The 26,099-nt window shown below is 37.7% G+C and overlaps 1 protein-coding gene across 2 annotated transcripts; it reads left to right on the top strand.

Annotated features, from left to right (window-relative positions):
* Positions 1–2,264: 2,264 nt before the first annotated feature.
* On the top strand, positions 2,265–24,114 carry LOC107705424 (uncharacterized protein KIAA1522 homolog). 2 transcript variants are annotated; one of them, XM_016508713.1, is made up of 7 exons: positions 2,265–2,482; positions 12,245–12,493; positions 18,427–18,564; positions 19,369–19,412; positions 19,615–19,747; positions 19,890–20,000; positions 20,098–24,114. In XM_016508713.1, exons 2-7 carry the CDS (start codon positions 12,253–12,255, stop codon positions 23,493–23,495), a joined length of 4,065 nt encoding a protein of 1,354 aa, XP_016364199.1. In that variant the 5' UTR covers positions 2,265–2,482; positions 12,245–12,252; the 3' UTR covers positions 23,496–24,114. The 2 variants fall into 2 exon arrangements, with proteins under 2 accessions (XP_016364199.1, XP_016364200.1); XM_016508714.1 differs by lacking the exon at positions 19,369–19,412 and adding an exon at positions 18,706–18,749.
* The last annotated feature ends 1,985 nt before the right edge of the window (positions 24,115–26,099 follow it).

The following is a 26,099-nucleotide window of genomic DNA, read 5'->3' as shown; positions in this document are numbered from 1 at the left end:
CTATAAAGAATGAGAATGTGACGTAACGCCGCGTTGAGTTCTGGGAAACTGCTTTGTTTATCCGCCATACTTGCAGGATAGCGCTGCCTTTCCGCTATTGAGTTTAGGGCAATATTTGATTGTTTGTCGCGATTGTTAAAAATGTCACCAGTGTATGTCATTCATACTGCATCGATAATTGCAATAGTAACTCAGATCATCGTTCTGAGAGAAAACTGGACAATGCTATATGTTTTTTTTGCCTTTTCTATGTGTAAAAACACCAAGGGAAGGAGGTCGCGGAGAAGACGCCGAATAGTAAATCTGTTTTCATAAAGATACAGAATACAAATACTTTGGATGTTAAAATATTTCCTCAGAGCTGTTTACTGTTTGTTTTGGACGGGTTATGAAGGCAGTGGCAGTATAGCTCGGCTATGAATGAAACGCAGGGCGGCGGTCTCAGCCGTGAGCATATATTTTATTTATTTATTTAGTCATTTATTAAACTATATATATATATATGTTCCCCACCGAACACGACCCCAGCTCGGGCACGAGAGCCAGCGCCATTACGGTGGAAACAGAATAACAGACTGGTCGTTTACACGTGAATTACTTCTGTTTAATGTTTACTTTTAATGTTTGTTAAACGAGTTTAAACCCCATGTGTTCTGTCCTATATTTACCCAGCCCTTGGGTTGTTTTTAACCCAGTGTTTTTTATACTAAATCCATCTGGTGGGTTTGCTGCCAAAAAACTTTTTTTAATGTTTCATCTGACTATAGAAGCCAGTGCCATTTGAATTTATTTATTTATTTACAAAAAGGTTGGCACAAAGAAAGTCTACTGCATGTCTATTTTATCAGGTCCGATTTTTGCAATGTAAGGGAACGTTTGTGCTGCCATTTTGTCCAATTCAACTCAAATGTCTTTCTCTCCTGTTTCTCATTTTCTTCTTTTTGCTGTAGAGCTATGATCTGTTTAGGTAGAAGTCTCATGAGCTACATAATAACATTTACTGGTAAAGTAAACAACATCTTGGCAGTTCTCATGCATGCCCTATATGTTATCTGAAAACAAACCAACAAATTAGACTGAAAGGCTGCAAGTTTCTTACATAATATCTAGTACACTCATTGTGTGATTTTTCTTTGTTTTCTTCACCTGGTAACTATTACATAAGAATGATATATATGCAATTGTAATGTAACATTTTTACCTTTAACCTGTAAACCTCATCTGACAAGAGAGAAAATGTGAAATAGTTCAGATGAAGGTGTGTTTCACAGGTGTGAAGCAGCTCTCAATGGTCTTGAAGTCCATTTTAGCAAGATTTTCTCAACAAGCAGGCAATGCACTCGAGAAATCAATCTGATCTACATAATTGTGTATCTACATATTTTTATTTTTATTTTCTTTGTCCTAATCTAGAATAATGGGTTTGAATGATAGCATATTTCATGGAGGAACAAATAGCAAGTTTCTCATAATGCAACAGAAATATGAGAAATGCATGTAGCGGCTGGATCTGCCCATCCAAAACCAGAAAGTGATGATTCAAGAATAAACGAGGTAAAATTCAACAAGTCTCACAAAAAAAGTAGCACGTTTCACAAGCCAGGAAACTTGACTCGCAGCGGTTTCCACAAGATCACAATGTTCATCATGGTGGGATTGTGTTTATACATGCAGGCAGCTCCATAATCTTGAACGTGAATGTGGTGGGAATGACGACATGTTCTTTGATGTATGATGTTGCGGTAATACCGATGTCTGATTGCCTGATATTGATAAAACCACGATGAAATCCCGGACTAAATCTGTATTTACTGCATAGCCTACTCAGACACTTAAAAACAGGTAATTGTAATTGAACATTAGACCTGTGTGTAAGACACTTATATACATATATTAATATAAAAGATCAATTATATATACATTATATTGAATCTATTTTATGTATAGCCTATAACGAATTTTACTGCTGATATGTTTTAATTGTTTAATTAAAAATATTTCCAATAATTGATTTTAATTTAATTAAATTTTTATTTAATTCATAAAACGATGTCCTGGATGACTAAGCATCTCCATAGCAATAAGTCCTGTAAAAGTCACTAATGACACATAAATCATTCACGCCCTTTAATCAGTGTGTTACGTAATCACGTCTATGGGAAGTGAGTGTCTGTTCGTTCTGTGGCCGCGGGATGGCGCCACTGAGCGATAAAGACCTGACAGTGTTTGGAAACTCCCTTTTAATTCTCACCTGGAGCCTCTTGAGGATTGAGCAGAGAGGAGTTTCTCAAGCCAGATGAGAGCCCAGTCTGCAAGAACTGTTCAAGACTGATCGCTCTCTAAGGAACAAGAGTTTCCTAAGAAAACCGGAATACCGTGGAAATGCCTCACCTGAACTTTCCAGACCACATTCACATGGGCCGTCCGATGTAAAGGATTTTACAGCGCCAAACAAGGAAACTGAGGGATCCAGAAGTTACAGGTAACAACAGCCCTGCCCTGTCTGCCAACATGACACTAAAACTTGTGTAATTAGTTTAATGCAAAGTCAGAACTAAAGTTAGAGGTGTCTAAAAACTTTCTGTACTCTTAGTTAGCTCCAGTGTTTGTACTTTGGGTTTAATCATTAAAATGTGTGCTCCCTGATATTTTGGTCTCAAATAGGTTTTACTTTCAGTAAAAAATAAAGTGTGTGTGTGTGTGTGTCTGTCTTGGTCTCTCTTTTACTTGTTTGCAAAATTTCATTTATTAATCCCCAAATATTTCTAATTCTTAAAGTCTCAAACGACGTTTTTCTTAACCTAATAATAATTTTTTTTAAATACATAAATTCAGTTCACACAGACAAGACAATATACTTTATGAATTAAATTTCATTCTAATATTTTTGTGGGACTTGTCTAAAATGACAAAGTTGTGTAACTTTTAGGAGATTTAAAAAAAAAAAGAGGGGGGGGGTCTTAAAGGGGTCATATGATGCGATTTCATTTTTTCCTTTCTCTTTGGAGTGTTACAAGCTCTTGGTGCATAAAGAAGATCTGTAAAGTTGTAAAATGATCTTTAATATATATATATATATATATATATAATATAAAAAAAATTTTTTCTTAGAAAAAAATGTGTGTACCAAATTATTGTCAGTGTGGTGCAACCTGTTTGCAAGAAGCCATTTTGTTGCCATGTAACAACAATAAACAGGAAATGATCTCACAGAAAGGACCACTGTAGACCCTCATGACTGCCTGTCAGTAAGGTCTGGTGTTTATTTTATCTATATATATAATTTTTTTTAAGGATTTATTTATTTGACAAAAAAAGGCAAAGGTTAAGTAAGGTCAAATCAAGTAACCCTATGAAAACATATTGATATTACATTTTGTTGGTTATGATTTTTAAAAAAAAGTCATGTTGAACCCTCAAGTATGTTCAGGTTTGTAAGGAAAATATTTTATTATTACTTTTAACTTGTGGGTTACATCACATGACATTTTTTTGGAATTTTTAAATAACGATTTTTATTGAAAATGCAATTGTTATAACATTTTACAAAAATATATGAAACGAACATGAATAAAAATATTCAGTTCCTAAAATTACACTTTTTTGGTTCTCAACTTTAAAAAAACCACAACCCTTTTTTGATTGATTTTTACTTTTTTGTATCACCTCAGACGTTCTTATCTGTCATTCGCCCATAGAATGCCTATAAATCATTCAATTCTAGGGGAAAAATCTGTAGCAGTTCTGGGGATGCATGTTCTGCGGTGTGTTTTTCCTTTACACATGTGTATCTCAAAGACAGGTTTGTACATTAACCTGAAACAGATAGGAGACCTGCAGGGGTTTGGAGGAGGTGGAGTGAGACAGAGGGACTCCTGCTATAAAGCTCTCAGCTAGTGTGTTGTTGATCATGGGTGACTTCAGGGAGAGTGAGAGAGAAAGAAAGGTGATTGTAGGCATTGTTGATTTAGGGTGTGTCGCTGTACCCGTCAGGCTGCCATGCTGGGGCTTGTTTCTGTAGAGATTCCAGATCAGTTGCGCAAGTGTGTGCAGAAGCAGGAGGTGTGTGTGTTCTCCACTAACCAACTGTAGGAAATAAAGTTACTGACTGATTTATTAGAGCGTCCCTTTAGTTTTATTTATGGCTGATTTGCTTTTGCATGATCTGAAGTCATCACTCTCACTGTTTTGATGTGTATCAGATGCACATATCTGAACAGCCATGTGGTGAGGTCAGAGGCAGTTGTCATGATGATGAGTTGTTTATGAAATGTGTGAGGATGACTGCCAATGCTCCTCTGAGAGTAAAACCTAAACGTCACTGAGACAAGTATATTTAGGTTTGTTTGGCAGGCCCATGAAAGACTCCTTAATATCAAAATTGGAGTCTTGTGAGTTTTAGTCCATGTTTGTTGGCTTTTGGGCCATTAGTATGCTAGTGTACTCTTAAAAGTGGACAAAACTGACTTTTAGCAGATAAATGCATTAAAAATATGCTTTTTCTCTTCTGGAAAAACAGACTCATCCTGTACTACACAGATTTTTGACCAGTCAAATATTCTCTAAAATCACAACGTCCCTCCCCACCTCACCTGCAGTCGACTAGAAAGTAGCAAATTGTGGCTTTTGATTTTAACATTTGGCATGAAATGAAAATTCACTTCTATTTTCATTATATCTATATATTAAATGAATGTTATAAATCTTATTGTGAACAATTCATCCATGCATATAACACCATTTTTTAAAAACTTTTTTTTTTTTTTTGACCTTGCAATTTTTAATCAAAATGTCATAATTTGACCTCCTGTTGAAAACGACAGCATGCTCTGGTGACATATACAGGACTTCTCCAATCATTTAGTCTGCCTAAACCCTGCTCACATCTCAACAGCCAATCAATAACCAGTACATAGATCCAAATCCCTGCCCTACATTTTTTCCGTTACTCTTGTAGGTCACAATATGGAAAAAAATATTTGAAAATATTTTTGTTTCATCATTACTTTAACTAAAGGCTATTGGCTAATTTTTTTTAATTTTTAATTTTTTAAAGAGACACGTGCTTCGATATGTCTCCTTCATGTCTTGTTTTAATAGGAAATGCGCCACCACAGGACAAAAACTGTTTTAAGCAAACCCAACTTGTTATTACTAATACCATACTGTACCAGTTGAGTTCTTAAAGGTATTTCACTGAAATAAGTATCCTTAGAATTCACACCTGTTTAATTAAAGTCAGTGCTTCAATCAGAAACCCTGTATGTCTGGTTTTGAAGGCTTGTGGTTGAATTCAGCAAAACAGATGAAATCACTTACTGCACCTTTAATTCAAAATGGAGCGCGAGAGCAATCTCTTTGAGGCAGTGTTGATCATTTTCCCACGCTAGCAAATGTTGCTTTATTCATGGAAAATTAAAACTGGTTTTTGGCAGCTGATGTGAGGTAAAGTGGCTGACAATTGTCTGGTTTTGCTCCGGGCATCATGGGTTGTAAAGTAACCCTCAGTAAACCTTCAGCTGGCACAACAGAGCGTAAACCAATGTGCTGCCACCTTGCAGATGATTGATCACTGTGATAGCTTCATCTCCAGCTGGGAGATATTATCACATTGATGTGTGTGTTTGTGGAAGATTATATTAGTACAGAGCTTGAGTAGTTTCAATCTAAAACTCTTGATGAAACAGGCTGCTCTGACACTTAATCATTATATAATCAGCCCTGATTCCTGCAGGACTAATTGAGCATGAGACACTCCTAATTAGTGTGTGTGAATAGTTTAGTAAAACAAAATGAAAGCTTGTAAGAAGATGATACAGTGTGACGGTTCTTGGCTTTATGAAGATGATACAGTGAGACATTTCTGATTTTTTTAGATAATACAGTGAGACGATTCTTGGTTTTATGGACATGATACAGTGAGACATTTCTTGGTTTTATGAAGATGATACAGTGAGACATTTCTGATTTGTTTGAATATAATACGGTAAAACAGTTCTGAATTGTTAGAAGATGATAGAGTAAGACGGTTCTTGGTTTTATGAAGATGATACACTGAGACAGTTCTTGGTTTGGTGAAGATGATACAGTGAGACAGTTCTTGATTTTAACATAATACAGTTAGCTAATACTAAAACTCTTGATGAAACAGGCTGATTTAACATTTGATCATTATATAAGAAGCCCTGATACCTGCAGGATTAATTAGGCGTGAGACACTCCTTTTAGTGTGTGTGGACTGTTTAGTAGAACATAGTGAATAATCCAAAAATTGTTTTGGATTATGTCAGCAGTTCTAGATTGTTTGAAGATGATGCACTGAGACAGTTGTTGGTTTTATTATGATGATTCAACGAGATTGTTCTGGATAGTGAAACGGTTCTGGATTTTATGAAGATGATACAGTGAGATGGTTGTGGATTTTATTAAGATGATACAGTGAGACAGTTACAGGTTGTTTGAAGATGATGCAGTTAGATGGTTCCAGACAGTTTGTGTTGAGACTCAAACAGCTAGCTCCATTAAAACTCAAATGTTAGCAGTCTAATAGAAGAAGCATTGAGGAAAAACAGGATGAGAGAAAGAAGACAATGATGGAAGGAGAGGTGGAGCTGGAGGAGGAACCCACGGGAATTATACAATTATCACAGTCGTTTAGGAATGTTACTCCTGCTCTCAACAAGCTGCTGCAAACCCCAGGACACACACACATACTCTAAACAATAGCGCAGATCACATCTAAACGTCAGAGTGTGTATTTTTGTGCAGATGAAATCAGACTGAAATGTGATACGAATGTCAGCAGCACACACCTCTGAAGTTTGGAAGTGAAAAAGTGATTGTATTTCATCGTCATAAGAAATACACTTCCATCCGCTGGATTTATTTCATGTCGCACGGATATCTGATATAAAAACATACCTCAGGTGGTCTTCTCAGATTCACATGTTTTGTGTCAGTCTGTGTTATTGTGTAAATGTACTGTAATGGTAGCTGTGAGGAAAGACAGACACTCCCATCAGGATATAATGTGCAGTTAGCATGACAGCTATCAGCACTTTCCTTCACTGTTCCCCAGAAGCACTGCAATGACCCTCAGCACTTCCCCTCAGCACTTAGGGAGGAATTCAGTTCCTTAACCTTGAATTCCTTAGGTTTGGGGCTTTGAAAGAAAGGCGTTTCCTAAATGCTCTTACAACAGTCTGCGTTTGAGAGACAGAAGTGCTCCTGTCTCACACAGTTGTGACACTGCACATAGTTGTGCATGTAATGCCTTATGTGTAACCAACTCAAGATGTATTGCTCATGAGTGAATGTCTCATTTCTTTGACTGGAAAACCCCTGTGCATGATATGTGTGTGTGTGTGTAAGAATACCAGTCTGTACCATCCACCTGGTGAGCACCGAATCAAACTGCAGATAAGGCAAGCATGGTCATGTAATGCCTTATGTGTAACCAACTCAAGATGTATTGCTCATGAGTGAATGTCTCATTTCTTTGACTGGAAAACCCCTGTGCATGATATGTGTGTGTGTGTAAGAATACCAGTCTGTACCATCCACCTGGTGAGCACCGAATCAAACTGCAGATAAGGCAAGCATGGCTCAGTTCTGCATGTGTGTGTGATCATGTGACCACAGCTTTCCTGGTTAATACACCTCAGGCATTTTATCTTCCAGATTTACCTCAATTTCCTGTAACCCACATGAACACACACCAACTCCTGCTTAGCACACCTGCACACACTACAGCAGAGAGGATAAGCCAGGTGTCTATCTCTTGCACACACCTCACACTTAGTTAGGGAATGTAGTTATGCATACTATCATGCTAGTCCTGCCAAATAAAGTATGTACCCTACCATTCAAAAGTTTGGGGTCAGTAAGGCTTATTTTTTAAAGAAATTAATACTTTTATTCAGCAAGGATGCCAAAATTGACAGTAAAGATGTTACATTAAAAAAATGCTTCAAAAGCATAAAACGTTCTATTAATCAAAGAATGCTGAATAAAAATTCCACCAAAATATTAAGCAGCACAACCATTTTCAACACTGATGATAAGAAATTTGAGCACCAAATCAGCATATTAGAATGATTTCTGAAGTATCATGAACGACACTGAAGACTGGAGTAATGATGCTAAAAATTTTACTTTGCAACAGGAATAAATTACATTTTAAAATTTATTCAAATAGAAAATGGTTCTTTTAAATTGTAATATTTTTCACGATATAGCTGTTTTTAACTGTATTTTTGGTCAATGCTTTGGTGAACATAAAATACTCTTCTTTAAATTTTACATATGCAAAAATTTGCATTTACAATATGCAAAAAAAAAAACAGAGACCATAGGCATTATTTCAAACATCAGTATGATGTATTGTTGTCACATGACTCCTGCTGCATGTTTAATTACGTGTTGTTTAGTTATGTAGTGTAAATAAACACATTATTTTTAACCCTATTTTATGTAAAAAAAAAATTGCAAAAAAATGTTTAGTTACATTTTATATTACTACTGTTTCGTCATCACACTCAAAATGAAAGTCAAACCGTCCCATTGCATTGCATCTTACATTTTGGAAAATGTAGTAGGCCATCTGTGCACAGAGTGCATACTGAATACTGCAGCAATAGTAAGTATGATCAGGTAGTATGATAACATAGCACTGCTAAAATATTAGTGCAATTCTGTATCCCATAATGCAGTGCACTCAACGTTCCATTTTCAGTGCAGTAAACAAACAGAAAGCATTTACAGTATCTTTTAATTCCTTGTTTTGACATATTTGTTTGGACTGGCAAGAGATGTTCTGATGTTTTTACACAAAACTGGATTAAAATTGCAGCCATCTCACATAATGATGATGATAACATGCACCTAATGAGGTCATGTGATCTAGATAATAACATACAAGCATAATACTGCTTGAAATGTTTATCACTGCGTAATGTGTACCGTTTCATATAATAGTTTTTTTAATGGTAGGCAGCACACATAAAGCAGTAGTCCGTTTTTGGGGAATACCACACATTTTTTTGTTTTTGAGTACAACATTTGAATCCACCCTAAAACTGTTGAATCACATGGCACACAGACACGCCTGTTGGAATAGCAGTGCATTTTTCTCAGGGCTGTGAGAGTTTCAGTATGGGAGTGTGTACAGTAATTGTCTGCAAGTGTGCTTGTGTGTGTGAGGATTAAACCACAGGCAGAACATCCAAACAGAACAGACCTGTGATGTCATGCAAATGAGTTCCTAACATGTATATTATAATAACTAATATTATATAACTAAATGCAAATGAATAATCTACAGCTCGCAGAGAACATGTGAGTCAGTGTTTGTAACTGTGGATCAAACTGATGTGATGACAATGAAGAGTGGATAAAGTCTGTGGCACCTCTGCATGCTGGTTCTGCTCTGTTTGTTTCTGCACATTTCCATGGTGACGGAGTGAGTCAGAATGCTGTACTCTGATTGGTCTGTTGACCTGCTGAACAGAGCTCTGCAGCCACGTGAGGATGTCTTGTTCTCAGTCTCGCTCGCACACGTGAAATCCACTCCAGCTTCCTCATTTTTAACGTCGTGTTAGTGTGTCAATGTACATTTCCTGCTTTTCCTTTTCTCTAACATCCCTCACTCTAGCTGTCCAGCTTCGAAGGAGCTCTGTTTATTTTAAAGGGGTCATATGATGCTGCTAAAAAGAACATTATTTTGTGTATTTGGTGTAATGAAATGTGTTTATGCGGTTTAAAGTTAAAAAAACACATTATTTTCCACATACTGTACATTATTGTTTCTCCTCTATGCCCCGCCTTTTTGAAACGCGTCGATTTTTACAAAACTAATCGGTCTGAAAAGCGAGGTGTGCTCTGATTGGCCAACTATCCAGTGCGTTGTGATTGGCCGAATACATCAAGCATGTGACGGAAATGTTACGCCCCTCACCATACTGTCATGCCCTGTCCGGCCGGAGCGACGAGACATAAACATGAAAACCCATTACAAATTTGTTTGCATCCAGTGGGGACATAATTACTGATTATAATGACTTATACTGTCTTTTTACGCGTTGCGTTGCGTTGCATCGCGCCGCGTAAACATAAAACCATGGCTGCATTTGTGATCGGAGAAATAGTTACGCTTTCTTTCTTTGCGTGAACATTTGGGCGGCTTTATGCAAATCTTCCCACATAGTGAGGTAGGTATGTGGGGGCGTGTTCGAACGAGCCGTTTTAGGTAGGTGTGGCTAACTCTTAACTTTTATAAAGAATATCTCTTTGGATTTGAGACTTTAGTCTTTGCAACTTTACAGATCTTCTTTATGCACCAAGAGCTTGTAACACTCTAAAGAGAAAGGAAAAAATGAAATCGCATCATATGACCCCTTTAAACAGCATCATTTTCAAGTTGCTGTTTACTTTATATGCCATGTGCATTCGTGTGAAATTCTGCTCTTTGTGAATGTTTGTGCGTCTCTATTAATTGAGTAAAATGACCTCCTTTGGTAAATACATCTGCTGGGTGTGTTTATTCAAGATATAATGCTTTGTGTTTGAATGTTTTACACATCATGAATGTGTGTTTGTGTGTGCTGTGTGAGGGTGTGTATCAGTATCTGTGTGTTTAAGGGTGGAGCTCATGACTAGGTGTTCAGGAATGAGACACAATTGCAATTTTGGTGTGCGATGTACAGTATTAGGATCAGACCCTGATTAATGCGGACCACCGATGTCAGTAACAATTCCACTTCTGTTCTGTTGTTAGACCTGTTTAGAACAATAATATTTTTTCTTTTCAAGCAGGATGCCATGGAAGTTGTTTTGCTGAGGGGACACATGTAGCAATACAGGTTCATTTGGTTTCTTAATGTAAGATATGTTCAAAAGGGAAAAATAAACAGTTTTTAGAGACTTATGGTATGTCATGTCATTTTTATTATGAATGGCCCTGGATTTAAATCCAAACTAAAAGCTCGTTCACACTTAGAATAATAACTAGACAGGTAACTATAATGCACTGCAGTTTTGTTGTCTGTCACTTTAAATGTACACTCTTTAAAGTTGGGTGGATTCTGATTGGCCGTCAATGTTTTTATCATTCATCAACTAAATTCCAAAGATATTGTTCCTCTCAATATTGTTATAGTTGTGGTGTGGACATTGCTAAGATCATAGAATTAGAATGACTATTAAAGATATATAGTTATAGTCATCATTGTAGTTATAATTATGTATTTTTTAAAAGTTTTAATAAACAAAGGAAAAATTGTAATAAACATTTACTGGGGCGGTAATTTTTGCTTTGTGGAAAAGAGTACATTTGCTAGGTCTTTTCAGCAAAATATGATCGGTTGCACATGATGATGATGATCAAATGATCTAGAAGCTGCGACTTGACTGGACTGATGCTACTTAAAGTTGGCATTAAATGAAAAAATGTATCTATTTTGTAAATGCATGATATTACATTTTAATATGTTTCATTTTTTATATTTTATCCTTGCAATTTTTTTTATCAAATTGTCAAATCGTCTCAATCTTCTAGTGACAACGATAGATTTTCTCCAGTGATATTTGCCAGATTTATCCAGTCATTTAGTCTGCTTAAACCCCGCCCCTCCACAAACAATTGCAAGATTGCATTCAATTTTGAGTGCAACACCCACATCTCAGAATCCAGTCATCAACTGATGGATTGAACCAAGTCCTCATCATACATCATACATCACGATTTGGAAGAAAATATCAGTTGCTATGTCAGTTTCATCTGAACTTTCATTTACAAAGACAAATATTTATTTTTAGAAGTTGGCTTACAAAAATCTGAAGGGACATGTCTTTGCATTATAGCAATGGAATATTAGTTCTGTAATACATGAGACACATTGTGCATTACTGAGGTCTAAGGTTGAGTTTCCAGCATTGCCAGACTGGAAGAAATGTTAATTGTTTAATGGTGGATTACACAATTATTTTTTTCCTTTCTGTAACTTCTGCTTTTCCCATTGAGATACAGCACTTGAGTGTTTCATGATTCTGAACGAAGAAATAATTTTTTTTATGGCACCTATAAAAAAAATGTGTGAAGAAACCTACAGATGATTGTTGCGTGAATGCTAGTGAGCAATTCCTTTTTAGCAATTCCTTGGTGTAGTGTCCAGGTAATTTACAAACCTGACAAAAAGAGGCTTTACAAAACAGTGACTCATGTGAATTATTTCTGTTTTTGTGGCAGGCTGTGCAATGTCATCTGGCCGTGAGTCTGTAGGGGATCTGATTCCCCCAGATATGCTGCAGGTGTTCAGTGAGGACCGGCAGGGCAAAAGGGGCAAAAGGGGCAGGAGAAGGGCAGGATCCTTCAGGCGTGCTTTCAAGTGGTTGAAGAGGCAGCGCAGGAAAACCCGCCGACGCGCTACAGAGATACATGGAGACCTGCTTGCCACTGGTTCACCTGTAGAACTACCAAAATCATCACTTGTCACAGGTAGTACTTTTGCTATCATGTATTCTTTAGATGCCCATTGTTCTTCAGAAGATTTTTTTTAACTGATGGGCCTATTTTTCTTTTCTTTCTCACTTGGAATATTTGTTTTCATATTAGCCACTAGTTTTACATCAGTTATAACATAAACAGGTTATGTAAGCAGATGAGTCTTAGGGAAATTAAAGAAAGAAAGGGGAAGTGCAGCTTGGCTAATGAAAGGTATGTTGTGGCTAGTGTGTTTTGGAAATGAATGTAGGAAGCCAGCAACAACATCAGCACGAATAAACCCATTTTTAAATATGTGTTTACATTTATGCGTTTGACAGACGCTTTTATCCAAAGTGACTTGTATTGCATTCATCAGCTCATACATTCCCTGGGAATCAAGCCCGTGACCTTGGCATAGCTAGCGACTTGCTCTACTGTTTGAGTTACAGGAAGTTTAAGATTATTTCCCACTTTCCCTCCAACATCAGTACATTTTGAAAAGTACCAGACCAACACTGTTAAACCAGCAACTGCTTGCTTTTTTCACTTTGCATATTAAACTGGGATAAAATGTATTTTAACATTGCACATTAAAGCTGAAGTGTTACTATTTCAAAGATAAACATTGTTTTAATCAAGATGACTGTAACTTTAACTTCCAAATCATTTGGCCGGAGCATGTTCATTGAAGCATTTGATGATTAATGGTGTCATTAGCTTTAATCGCTCATTTGTGGTTATAACAAGCTGTTTTGCCACATGAAAATACTTCTGTCAGTTTGAATTTACTGACATTTGCAAATAAGAATATTGCAGTGTGTAAGTTATGCCTTGGTGGAAAATATCTCTCAACCATTTTATTATATTTGATTCAGCAACATGCCAACTAATGTAACCTAACTACTGTACTAACAGTGAGGTATTGATTTAGGTTTGTATTTAAGCAGTGCTTAAAATGTATGTGATATTACACGCTTTATCTGTCCTTGTATTGCCCAACTAGTAAATGTTGGCTATGTGTTTTGGAAGTGATTTCAGTAGGGTAATGTGTGCAGACATTCAGTCATTTCATTTCAGACAGTGTAATTAGTAGAGTAATCCCTTTACAATCTAGAAGTCATTAGTTTGGGTAACTAGTTTTCAGCATTCTCTAGCATATAAGTTTTAACTCAGCAATGAGCAGCTTTAAAAATAATACAAAATATCTTTCAAAAAGTATGAGTCTCTCATTTTTCCAACTATGAGTTTTGATAATCTCACTCCTTTTCTGTGGCTTATTTCTTTTGTGTTGGACCAGAGAATGGAAGGCTTACACATCAAATGACCCTTAACCTTCTTGAGATATGTCTCTCAAATACCTATATATTATTGTGTGTGCTGAGAGAGGTCTAGAAAATGTTTGCTTTGTTTATCGCAAAGTCATGAGTTTTCCGGAGCTGGAATTTCAACACGCCATGAAGATAAAATTTGGTCTCTACTTGAGGTCACTTTAAGTACTCGCATTGTGTGTACAAGTCTTAAGTGTTTATTTAAAAGTGCGCAGTACATTCGCAGGATTGAATGCATGTGAATTATGCCTTTTTTATGTTTTTTGTGTGTGCTAAGCAGAGGATGAATTGTAAAGGTTCCACATGGGCTGTAATAGCAGGGAGACCATTGTGAGACCACACCTCAACCCCACCCATTTACTGAAGCATGAATTCACTCAAACACACACACACGCCGGGCTGACACAACACACTGCAGCTTTCTTAATGATCGATATGGTGCATAACCACAAAAAATAAACAGCTTTTATGTGATTGTTCTGAGGGTGCGGTACCTACCTGCTGCCGAAGACTGTACAAAAAGCCAACAGGATGGATTATTTAAACCCGTCACACTCGCCCTGAAATTAGGCTGAAATTAAATAGGCAGCATGCAGACCATCATGATGCAATTAGTATTACGCATTGGAGAATGTGACTCACAGTTGATTTCAGGAAGGTTTAATGTAGCATATTGCTAATCTAATGGCATGATACTCTAAAACTGATTATTTTTGTAAATACTTTTCTTTACTGAGCTTGTCGCTGCGGATTATGGGATTGTCTTCTCAGTAAAGGACATGATTTGCATTAATATAGCAACTAACAACTGAATATTTTCTGAAGAACGAAACCACACATCATATTTCAGTGGGTTTTTGGTTGTTTTATGCTATGAATAATTTCTACCCGTGAGGCCCATTTTCATGATCTCATCTAGAGCCCCAAAAACCAGCACAAGTTACAGCAATATTTAATTTAATATTTAGGGATACGGGCTTGCTCATACCCTAAATATGAGCAGTATGAATAGTAATGCTTACTTGAGCAAGCACTGCTAATAAGAGGGTCACAGCTACTGAGAACACACACATAATATTGTGTTTTGCATCCTGTATCCCAGACCTTGCAACGTCAAAACTTCCTGTGGGATGTTGCCGATTCAGTCTGAACAAAGAGCTGTTACCTTAAACCCGTTTCCCATGAAATGTTCCACTGACACACACACACACACACACTGCTTTTTCCAATGTTTTTGACGTCTTCTGTTGGAAGTTACTGGTTTGCCAAGGGTTACCCACAATCCTGATCTTTCTTCTGACTTTCCTTTTAACTCATCATGAGAAATGCCAATCATTCCTTAACCCCTTTATAAACACAGTCCCTGCGAACGTTTGAGAGATGAAGACAGATGGAGTTTATGTTCGCGTTTCGTTTTAGGTAGGCGTGGTTGACTCTTAACTCTTATAAAGAATATCTCTTTGGATTTGAGACTTTAGTCTTTGCAACTTTACAGATTTTCTTTATGCACCAAGAGCTTGTAACACTCCAAAGAGAAAGGAAAACTTGAAATCGCATCATATGACCCCTTTAATAAAAGATGTCTGTCAGACTTAATGCAAGTTATTACAGGTCAGAGATGACATAACACTTTATGTTAAGTAAGTCTGACTGAATACAGATTATTGAAGCCGTTTATAGACTGAAAAGTAATGTTTGAGGTCTGTGTAAGCCTTTGAACAATTTTATGTAAATGGATGTTTTTTTTATTATTTGATTTCATGTTGCCAACATGAAAAACATTTTTTATTTTTTATTTACAGCATTTATCAAAGAGAATACTCATTAGGTAAATCAAAAATTACTTTATTTTCTGTATTAAAATAATTATTTAAGCATTTCTTACTGTTAAAGCCAATGAACTAGATATTAACGCCAATATAGATACCTGTTTTTAAGATAAAATTGCTGAAGATAAGATTCCTGCAAACATAATCATTTTTATGCTAAATAAATAAAAAATCTAAATGCAAAAATATAAATAAGTTAATATTAAAAACAAGTAGCTGAAATTGTCCGCATACTGACCAAAGCATGTTTTTAAGACACTTTGCACTTTTGTCACTTTTTCACTTTTGCATAAGGAAAATAAAAAAATATATTTTTGATAGACCTTTTTTTGGTCTGATTGGATTTTTCCAGTGTGCGGACAATTTCAGCTACCTATTGGACTAAAACTTCCTGTTTTACACACCTGAGAATTCATTGTTCTTTCTTTTTGAGCGCACACAATTCCTGTATGATGAATATTTGTAAAATATATAAATAATTTATCATTTATCAATAAATTATATAATTAATAAATAAATTACTAAATTTTCTTTCTAAATTATAAATCATATATTTAACACTTCCATATGAATATTTTATATTTATGACATGAAAGCTCAAAATGTACTTATAAAAGCTCGATGTATACCTCATTGTGAGATATGCATTCATGTCATTGTATTGCTGCCGGCTTCTAAAAGTGAGAGGACATCATGCTTGTGAATGCCATCTCTCTTTGCTTTATTTATACAGTATGTTCCTCAGGGCTGAAAAGCTGACCTCTGTGGTTGTTCAACTATTTTAATTGTTTAAGACCATTGCTAGGAACATTTTATCTGTGGTTTGGATATCTGTATCTAAAGACACACACATATATCACTAGTAAGACAAACCAAGTACTCCACCAAGGCACAGAAATATCAACGGTCAGAGAAAAGTTTCACTTTCCTTCCCTTTCTATCACTTATACCTCATTGTGAGATATGAGAAAAAGACTGGAATACATCTGCTGACTTTATACAATAAAAACTGAGAGTAGTCTTTTTGTATGACATGAAAACAGCCCCAAAGTGCTGCCCCCTACTGCCCAGATGCAACACAGCAGCTACTGTCAGGGCAGGGCAGTCCTGGCAGCACACACATTGCCTGTGGGATCTAGCTGCCAGTGATGAGAACTACACTGTGTGTGTTTACATAGCTAATCTCTATCATTCACTTTAGCACAGTGTTCCTCTTTCATTCTCTCGCTTCTCAGTCTCTTCACCTTTGGTTTGACTTTACTGATTAAATGTTTAATAACCTTTATTAAATCTACTCTGAAGGACAGCAGCGTTAGGTGCCAATAAAGTCTCTCATTGCGACAAACTCAAGGTTTTTAACAGAACCGAGATAAGCTGATGTTTTCCTGTTGTTTTGTTTTTGAATGGTTTTGCTTCAAATTAGGTTTAGTTTGATTGTAAAGTTAAAGCTGTTCAGGGAGTCTCTGTGAGTTTTATCCTGTTTGAGACTCCTTGCAGCTGTTCTGACATCTGCCCTCAGCAGGTCCAGGCATGCCTTAGCCTTTCTCATTCTGTGCTGCTTTTATTTGGCTTTCTTAGAAGGTTATCAGTTTTTAGAAAGTGTCTGAACTTCTGAGAATACATTCAAAGATGATTTAAGTCATGGTACAGATTATACAACCTTTAGACATCACCACAATACTCTATACACACATACATACACTTACACACCTACAAGGAGGAGTATTTACTATTAGATTAGAGCTTTCATATCAGATTTGTATCACTAATGTTGTTTTGTAATACAAATTATTCTAAATTCTGAATGGATAAGCCATGTTCAGAATTGTAAAATGTTGATAAATGCACACCTGAGACTGCACAATTCTGTATTACTGCAGCATTAATAATTAATTGGCATGCGAATGTGACTATTTTCAGGCGCTGCGTAATATCATTGCGCCTGCTGCAAAATCAAAAATCGCAACTTTTCATTTTCCGTCGGTCTTAGTACACGATGTAACTACAGAAGAGTCAAGTTTTAAATAGGAAAAATATCGAAACTCTTTGGTCATTTTTGAGCGAGATGCTAATGGTCTAATCAGATTCAATGATCTATGCTAAGCTACAGCTAAAAGTGCTACCGCCAGACCCGGAGATCGGCTGAATGGATTCGAAAACGGTAAAACTCAACTGTTTAACTCTAGGGGAGTTGGAAAATGAGCCTATTTTCAAAAATAGTGGAGTGTTCCTTTAAAGGAATAGTTCACCCAGTCATTTAATCAACACTTGTATTTTTTCTTCCATGAAACACAAAAGGAAGTTTAAGACACAGTGTTGTGCAAAGGTGACAAAAAAAGTGTCATAAATATAGTCTAAACGACTGAGGAACTTTATTCAAAGCTTTAAGAAAATTATTTTCATATTCATTAGCTTCATATTCATATTCAGTGAAGTCTATGTTTACTACAATCAAGAACCTTAAGAAACAGTACATAATCCATAACTACTTTTTTTCTGCAGTTACACTCTTGGTCTAGCTTTTGTACTACATTGCTTTACTCTTGAAATTAATTCATTTCTGGAGTATTTTAGCCCATGTGTTATCAGATATTTATCTGGATCAGGACTACTAAAGCTCTCCAAATACTGTTTGTTATGGTGCTTTTCCACTGCATGGTCCTATCTAAATAAAGGCAAAATGCCAAAAACAAATCTTAAAAAAAAGAAACATCCTATACTGTATTTGTCTGTCATCTGAATATATATGAAATATTAAAGGCAATTATTTGTGTTTATCTCTCTGCAGGCCCTAAAGAGGAAGTTGTGGGAGCTATTTCTCTTCAGGAGTTCCAAGAAAATGTGTTTGTAGAGGGTAATCGACCTAAATATGTGTTGGACCTGCACACAGAGGCACAGCAGGGTCTAAAAATGCAGCAGCAAGAGGGTGAGAAGTCGTCGAACTTCAAATCAGTGTCTGTTTAAATTACACACTTTTACTCTGAACCAAACACATGCATTTCCTAAACATACAGCAGTTGTTGTTTTTTTGATAATGTTTAATAAGGGGTAATGTTTTATGTTCCAGATGATAGGAATGGGATGGACTACCCTGATGACCAAAGTATGATTGTAAGTGTTCCTCCATGCATCAATGAACCCTCAATTCTGGTTATGAATGTATTTACTTCTGTTCCCACCATAATGACTGACAGCCTGGTTTTTACTTGTGCACATATGTAGTTCTATATGTGCAATAAAAATGCATTGACTACTTTTAAGTTGCTGATGAAAAAATATATATTTGGAAAGTTAACTATGCTGTTTCCCTGTCATTACACTGTCCTATCTAAATAAAGGCAAAATGCCAAAAACAAATCTTAAAAAAAAGAAACATCCTATACTGTATTTGTCTGTCATCTGAATATATATGAAATATTAAAGGCAATTATTTGTGTTTATCTCTCTGCAGGCCCTAAAGAGGAAGTTGTGGGAGCTATTTCTCTTCAGGAGTTCCAAGAAAATGTGTTTGTAGAGGGTAATCGACCTAAATATGTGTTGGACCTGCACACAGAGGCACAGCAGGGTCTAAAAATGCAGCAGCAAGAGGGTGAGAAGTCGTCGAACTTCAAATCAGTGTCTGTTTAAATTACACACTTTTACTCTGAACCAAACACATGCATTTCCTAAACATACAGCAGTTGTTGTTTTTTTGATAATGTTTAATAAGGGGTAATGTTTTATGTTCCAGATGATAGGAATGGGATGGACTACCCTGATGACCAAAGTATGATTGTAAGTGTTCCTCCATGCATCAATGAACCCTCAATTCTGGTTATGAATGTATTTACTTCTGTTCCCACCATAATGACTGACAGCCTGGTTTTTACTTGTGCACATATGTAGTTCTATATGTGCAATAAAAATGCATTGACTACTTTTAAGTTGCTGATGAAAAAATATATATTTGGAAAGTTAACTATGCTGTTTCCTTTAGTCAACAGTAACAGCTCAGACTGAAGACAGCATGGCCTTCAGTGAGCTGAGAGGCTTTGAGTCTGAGAGCACAGCTGCCGATTCTGTTTCGATGTGCTCCTCCATATCCACACGCTCAGGACTCAAACGCCAAGGTGACACTTCACGGACAAACACATTAGTAGTCATATCATTTTTAAACATAAAAACATTTTGGCCTGGTAAAGATACATTCTCATAAAGTTATTTAAGAAGTCTTATCACATCACAGCAACATTTTCTGTTTCCTTTCTCCAGCCTCAACATTCAGCCCTCTGAAGCCGGATAAAACTGCAGAGAAGATGAAGTCTCGCAGGAAACATGGGAGAACTGTTGTAGGAATTCCTCGACATGTCCAGAAAGAACTGGGTATGTTGTGCTACAGTCTTCTATAGTGTAGAACAAGTCTTTAAGTTATTTAGTGGAAAACATATGTTCAATTTATTTTTATATTTCATATCTGAAGGGTTGGACAGGGCAGCATGGATCACCACAAATCCTCTTGATGGTCAGCTGTTCAATGTAGACATGATCATACCTGCCATAATTTCCGCTGTGGATAGCACGTCTTCCAGCTCTGAACAAGAAAGTGTACAAGACCATCTACAGGGCATACAGAACCTGTACACAGTTAAAAAAGACAACACAGAGCTCCCCAAACTGACAAAACCCAAAGATGACGTCCTCCAAAGGCTCATGAACCATTCTGTAGATCCAGAAAAGTCAGGAGCAGGCGTTCTAGGTGTTCCTTGGACAGAGAACCCAACCGGTGCAGTGATGTCCATCTCACCTCAGGCCACATACATGTCTAAAATCATTCCAAATGCTGTACTTCCACCATCTGTGGATGTTGTGGAGCTCAGTCGCAGCCGAAGTCGCAGCAGTGTCCGAACCGTCAGCAAAAGCAGCCTGGTGTCAGCCAGTCCAGCATCCACACGTGCTTCCTCCAGAGTCTCTTCACGTTGTTCCACAACCCGCTCAAACTATTCTGGATGGACCCACTCGGGATCATCAGAAACGCTTGTATCCGATTCTTCTACCATCTCCAGCAGTAGCACTCCCCGTGTGGCCAGCAGAGGGAGTCAGGATGAGAACACGAATAGACCAGTCAAGCTGAACAACCACGGTTCCCATGTTAAAACTACTCATGTGAATGGGGGCTCTACCGAGGAGGAGGACAGCGGAAAGACAGGATCTGCTGCTGCTTTCACACGCAACCTATCAGTGATTAAACGGGGCAAGAAACCTCCAGCTCCTCCCAGCAGGTCATACTCTTTACACAATGGAAATCAGACCTGGAAGACATCTGAGAGTCCTACCTACTTGGCTGATGTCAGCACTCCAGATGGATCACCATACCCTGTTGTCATGAAGGCCAACACTCACAAGTTGAGCCCTAAGATAGGCATACCTCCCTCCAATGGACCCACAACTGTCCCATCAAAGGAGAGCCAGCCAGTCAGCACAGACAAGAAAACGATGTTAGCTCAGCTAAAGATACACAGAAATAACCTTCAAGTGTCTTCCATTGGCGCACCCCAATCATACACACATGGCACCGGTAAGCTTGCTGAACTTAAGAACACCCTTCTGTCTGCAAAAAGTTTAATCAATGGCAACAATTCCTCACCAGCTGTAATGGCTCTGTTGTCTCTGTTTGAGATTCCCACCCATCCCAAAGTACTGGCTCCGCCAACTCCTCCTCCTGAGACCTGGGCTCACAACCAGCGGACTTTTGAACTGCTGTGTGGGCCCGGACCTGTAAACTATGCATGCTGGGCCAAAAAGAGAGGTCTTAAAATTGCAGATGAACCAGATGTGGCTTTGGCAAATGCTGACAGAGTAGCACCTCTGTTGCAGCCAGTAGAGATAAAAGGCAAAGTTGAATCCGTAGCGCCGCTTGCCTATGTCGCCCCCTCCCCATCACCTCCCCCAGAGCATTGCCCACCAATACCGAACAACAGCCAAGCCAAACCTCCTCCGCCCCCTCCGGACTTTGTTCCCTCTACTCCTACACTAGCTGCCAAAGCAATAAAGGACTTGACTTCTTGGATCCCTCCACCTCCTCTGTTTCCTCCTCCGGCACCTCCAGTAGGTACGACTACAGTAACTCCTGTCGCTGTGCAAAACGATAATGACCTCCGTCCACCACCCCCACCATTTTCGCCACAGTCTTTACTGACAATGCCTCAATTACCGCCAGATATTCCACCACTACCACTGCAGGAAGTTCCACCTCCACCAAGACCACCTTCTGAACCACAGAAAATCTCATCCCGTCCGCAAGAATCCCAACCTTCGACACACAATATGTTAGTAACATCGTCTGAAACTTCTCAACAAATCAACGTTCCTCCACCTCCTCCACTACCTACTGATGTAAGATCTCAAGTCACTGTTTCTCCACCTCCTCCACTACCTACTGATGTAAGATCTCAAGTCACTGTTTCTCCTCCTCCTCCTCCTCCTCCACTACCCACTGATGTAAGATCTCAACAAGTCAGTGTTCCTCCACCTCCTCCACTACATACTGATGTAAGATCTCAAGTCACTGTTTCTCCTCCTCCTCCACTACCCACTGATGTAAGATCTCAACAAGTCAGTGTTCCTCCTCCTCCTCCTCCTCCACTACCTAGTAATGTGAAAATGGAGGACAGACTAGAGATGGCAGAAACTGAGAAACGGACAAGCAGTCCCTCTCCGGCCAAAGAGGAGACCTCCGGTCCTGTGGTCACCCAGTCTCTACTACAGATGGTTCGTCTTAGGTCGGTTAAGTCCAGTCAGAGCCCTGCTGTAGATCCTGATAAACCATCGCTACCCAAACCAAAATCAGGTGTAAATCAAGAGGTGCCTCCAAAGCCAATCAGACGATCTTTGATTTTGACATCCCTGCCCCCTGATGTGGAAGCTCTTTCCAACACAGAGCCAAAAACTGAAGCTCCGTCCCTCAACACAAACACAACCACTGTATCAAATACTCAGCAAGGATCATCTGAACCAGAAACTCAATCAAATAACATTGCTCAAATAACATTGCCAAAAAGCTCATCAGTTACATGTCCACCTACAGAACCAAGTAAGAGTCCAGTTCCTGCTGAACCAGCAATTAAACAACCCTGTGCTGAAACAGAACCCAAACCCCAAACCCTCAAGGAACAAATTCAACCTACAGTGCCTGACCCGGAAACCCTGCCAAGTACAACAGAACCAAAGGACCAATCAATCATTGAGCCAAAGACTCAACATCAGGCACAAGAACCCAACAAGACCCCACATAATTCAGAGAAGCAATTAAGCACCGTTGAAATGCACTCAAAGCTAGATGGTGAGCAGCCAAAAACCCAAACAGCAATGCCCTTTGTCTCTTCCACACCTCCCATAGTCTCTTCGCCAGCTAACCCTTCCATGCGTCTCCAGGATGCCATTCGTCTAAAGGCTGCCACTATGTCTTCAAAAGACAACCAAGCCAAGCGCTTTGGTCTGTGCTCCCCTCCCCCAGCCATGGCTAGTGGCACCGCTGTACCAAACTCCCCTGCATCTACAGCCAGCTTCATCTTCTCCAAGAGCCCAAAGAAGGTCGTAATAGAGACACCGTCATCCTTAGAGGTTCAGGTTGACCTGAGGAAAACTCTAGTGGCAGAGTTTGCATCTGTCTCCGATTCAGCCAAGTCTAATGACTCACACAAGATGGCTAACAAAGTTCCTCCACCAATTGCTAAGAAACCCAGCGCTAAGGTTGAGAGCGTTGCTCAAAACTCTGCAGAGGCCCAATCTGTAGCCAAGACTGAGCATGTGCAAACAGAGACTGTACAAACTGCTGGACAGGATGTACAGACAGAGAACTCTGAGAAAACGAATGAATGAATATGTACACAAATGATTTAATAACCCTTGAGTTTTTGCTTTATTTTGCAGATAACCCAGGCTTTAAATCCTAGGCCCAAACTGCTTAAGCAATTTTGAAATATAAAATACCAAAAAAAAGTCTTTATGTACAGATAGGCATATTGCACTTTTTGTACACTGGTTTAGTGTAACTGATTCTCATTCATCATGGGAATGCATGTCACTGGTATTTGGAAATTATAAATATTCTTATTTTATTTATGTGTCCTCTGTCTTAGACAGAAGCCATGCTACCTTCCAGGTTGTAGAACTCCTCCCTGCTGGTAGCACTGTAAAAACTACGGTAACATAGCAGGACCAATTAATCTCTATGGTGGATTTTTACAGGCATTAATGTATGCCTGAATACGAGAGCAGTGTGAAAGGAAATGAAGGTAAAGAATGTAAGTAAGAAGAATGCAAAGAAGCCAAACAAAAAGGGGAAGAACAGTTAGGAGAATGGACCACTGATTTTGGGGTGGGGTTTGTGACTATTCTGTTTTCTATTTGCAGTGTGTAACTAAGCCTATTTTTTACTTTTAAAACTCCAAGTCAATAAAAGTGATCATACACATTCCCCACCTCAAGTATCCATACAGTATATAGGAATGTGGAGAAGGAATCTGAGCAGGTATATAAATGAAACAGAAGGATGGAGCCGATGAATGAAACAAAAGCTGTTTCTCACTATTGTGAGTGTGCAAGTAGGGCCAAGAAGGTGGTGAGAAGTCATGAAACCGCATAAACAAGAGGTCTAAGGTGTTAATCTCTGTGTAATCATTACTTTTGGTTTATTTTTTGTATTTTCACAGAGAAGGTAATTAGTTTACATAGTTGATGTACATTACAGTCTGCTACAATCTACAAATAAAAGAAAAAGAATGTTTTTAATATATGAAAATTTTCTCATGCACTATGCTGACATTTTTATTATTGTTCCTCTTTTTAAGAAGAAATGTCTTATTTACATATTGTGTCAAAACTCTTTCTCTACAAATATAAAAAAAAAAAGATTCATTGTGTTTCATCGTGATGAAAGTAAAAAGTGTAAAACAGTTACTAACGTAGCTTCATGGTGACTTTTCTGATCTAGCTATGTTTTTTTTTATTTTTTGAAAGTTGTTTTATTAGATGCTGCAATATATAAACATTATGCATAATTCAAAATAAAGAACACCGACTGCTTTAGTCACATGGATCTTAAGAACTGTTATATCAGGTTGGTGGTAGACTAATCTAGACTAAATGTGGTTGTCATAGGCATCATATATTCAGCTAACAGTATGAATGTCAAACAATAATCAAGTCAATCAAGACTTAGATATGACCTTACCATTTACCTGTTATGTTTTTTTTTTTTCCAGAAGCTAAACAGGGCATAAGATATTAATTCATGTACTGAAGGACATAAGAAAAGGGTAAAGTTTTTTTTACAAATTTGGCAGGCATTTTTGATTTGCATTGCAAGGTATACATTATTAGTTTAACCCATGATTGCCATTACTAGAACCATCTACTCTTTGTACCCCACAACACTTTTTAGACCTTAGTCTAAAATATAGAAATTAGTTATTGGGTTGCACAGTTCTAATCAATTAAATTGTGCTGTGACAGGAAAGAATACAGGAAAGTGTCACCCAGGATAATTCACACTATAAAAAAAACTTTATTATTAATTTATTATTAATAGAAAATACATGAATTTTTGTGTCAATATATTATTAAAATGCTGGTGCAATTATTTGTAAAAGTAATGACTTGTAAATCATGCAAGGCTCTAACTCACTGTACATTGCTGTTCTTGTTGGTGCTTACACTTGAGAGCACCCCTGAGCCTTGCAGATTCGGTTGCGGATTGATTCGTTAAATGCATACCTCACCCTCTCCCTCCTTCATTTTTTTAAAAAGTTAGATTTCAACCGTTCGCTCAATCTATTCATTATAAACAATATAGCAAGAAAAAATAACATGTAAAACAGTTTTTTTAATTTTTTTTCTCTCTTTTTTTCTTTGGTAAAAAAGTGTAGGCTATAATGTCATTAACGACCTGAGGTATGTAATAGTGTAATTATTTTTCCTGCAGATCCTATATAATTAAATATCTGATGACTCAATAAGTGTAATTCACCTTTATTCCTCAAGATGGCAATGTTTGATAGACAATGATGACGTGATGTTTTACTACCGCAAGCATAAAACAAAAGAATATCAGCAGCAAAAACTGAACTGGCTTGAATGGCTATGCTGCAGAGCAACACTGTACGCAATTAAATATAAGTGTCACTGTCATTTGATGGTGGATGTGGTGAATAAGCGAACAAAATATTGATTTTGAAGTAACTGAAAACGATAGTTTTGAGAATATGTTTGAGATCGCGAATGTGAGCCAGATGCTGAATGTACTGGGGGAGCTACATTGAGCACTTCCCCAGTACCCTTATAAGTTTCAAAAGGTAACGAAATATGCTTTATTTTATTCTTTTGTAATTATTATTGAAATATCAGGAGAGTTTTATGAAGCAAACAAACAAATAAATAAACCTTACGAGTGAGCATGACCGGGACTCTACTAAAACAGTTCTC

Source organism: Sinocyclocheilus rhinocerous, unplaced genomic scaffold (genome assembly GCF_001515625.1).
Source record: "Sinocyclocheilus rhinocerous isolate Xijiao unplaced genomic scaffold, SAMN03320098_v1.1 scaffold564, whole genome shotgun sequence".
NCBI classification, from domain to species: Eukaryota; Metazoa; Chordata; class Actinopteri; order Cypriniformes; family Cyprinidae; genus Sinocyclocheilus; species Sinocyclocheilus rhinocerous.
The sequence above is the reverse complement of the archived record's forward strand: the minus strand, read 5'-3'. Positions and strand labels throughout refer to the sequence as shown.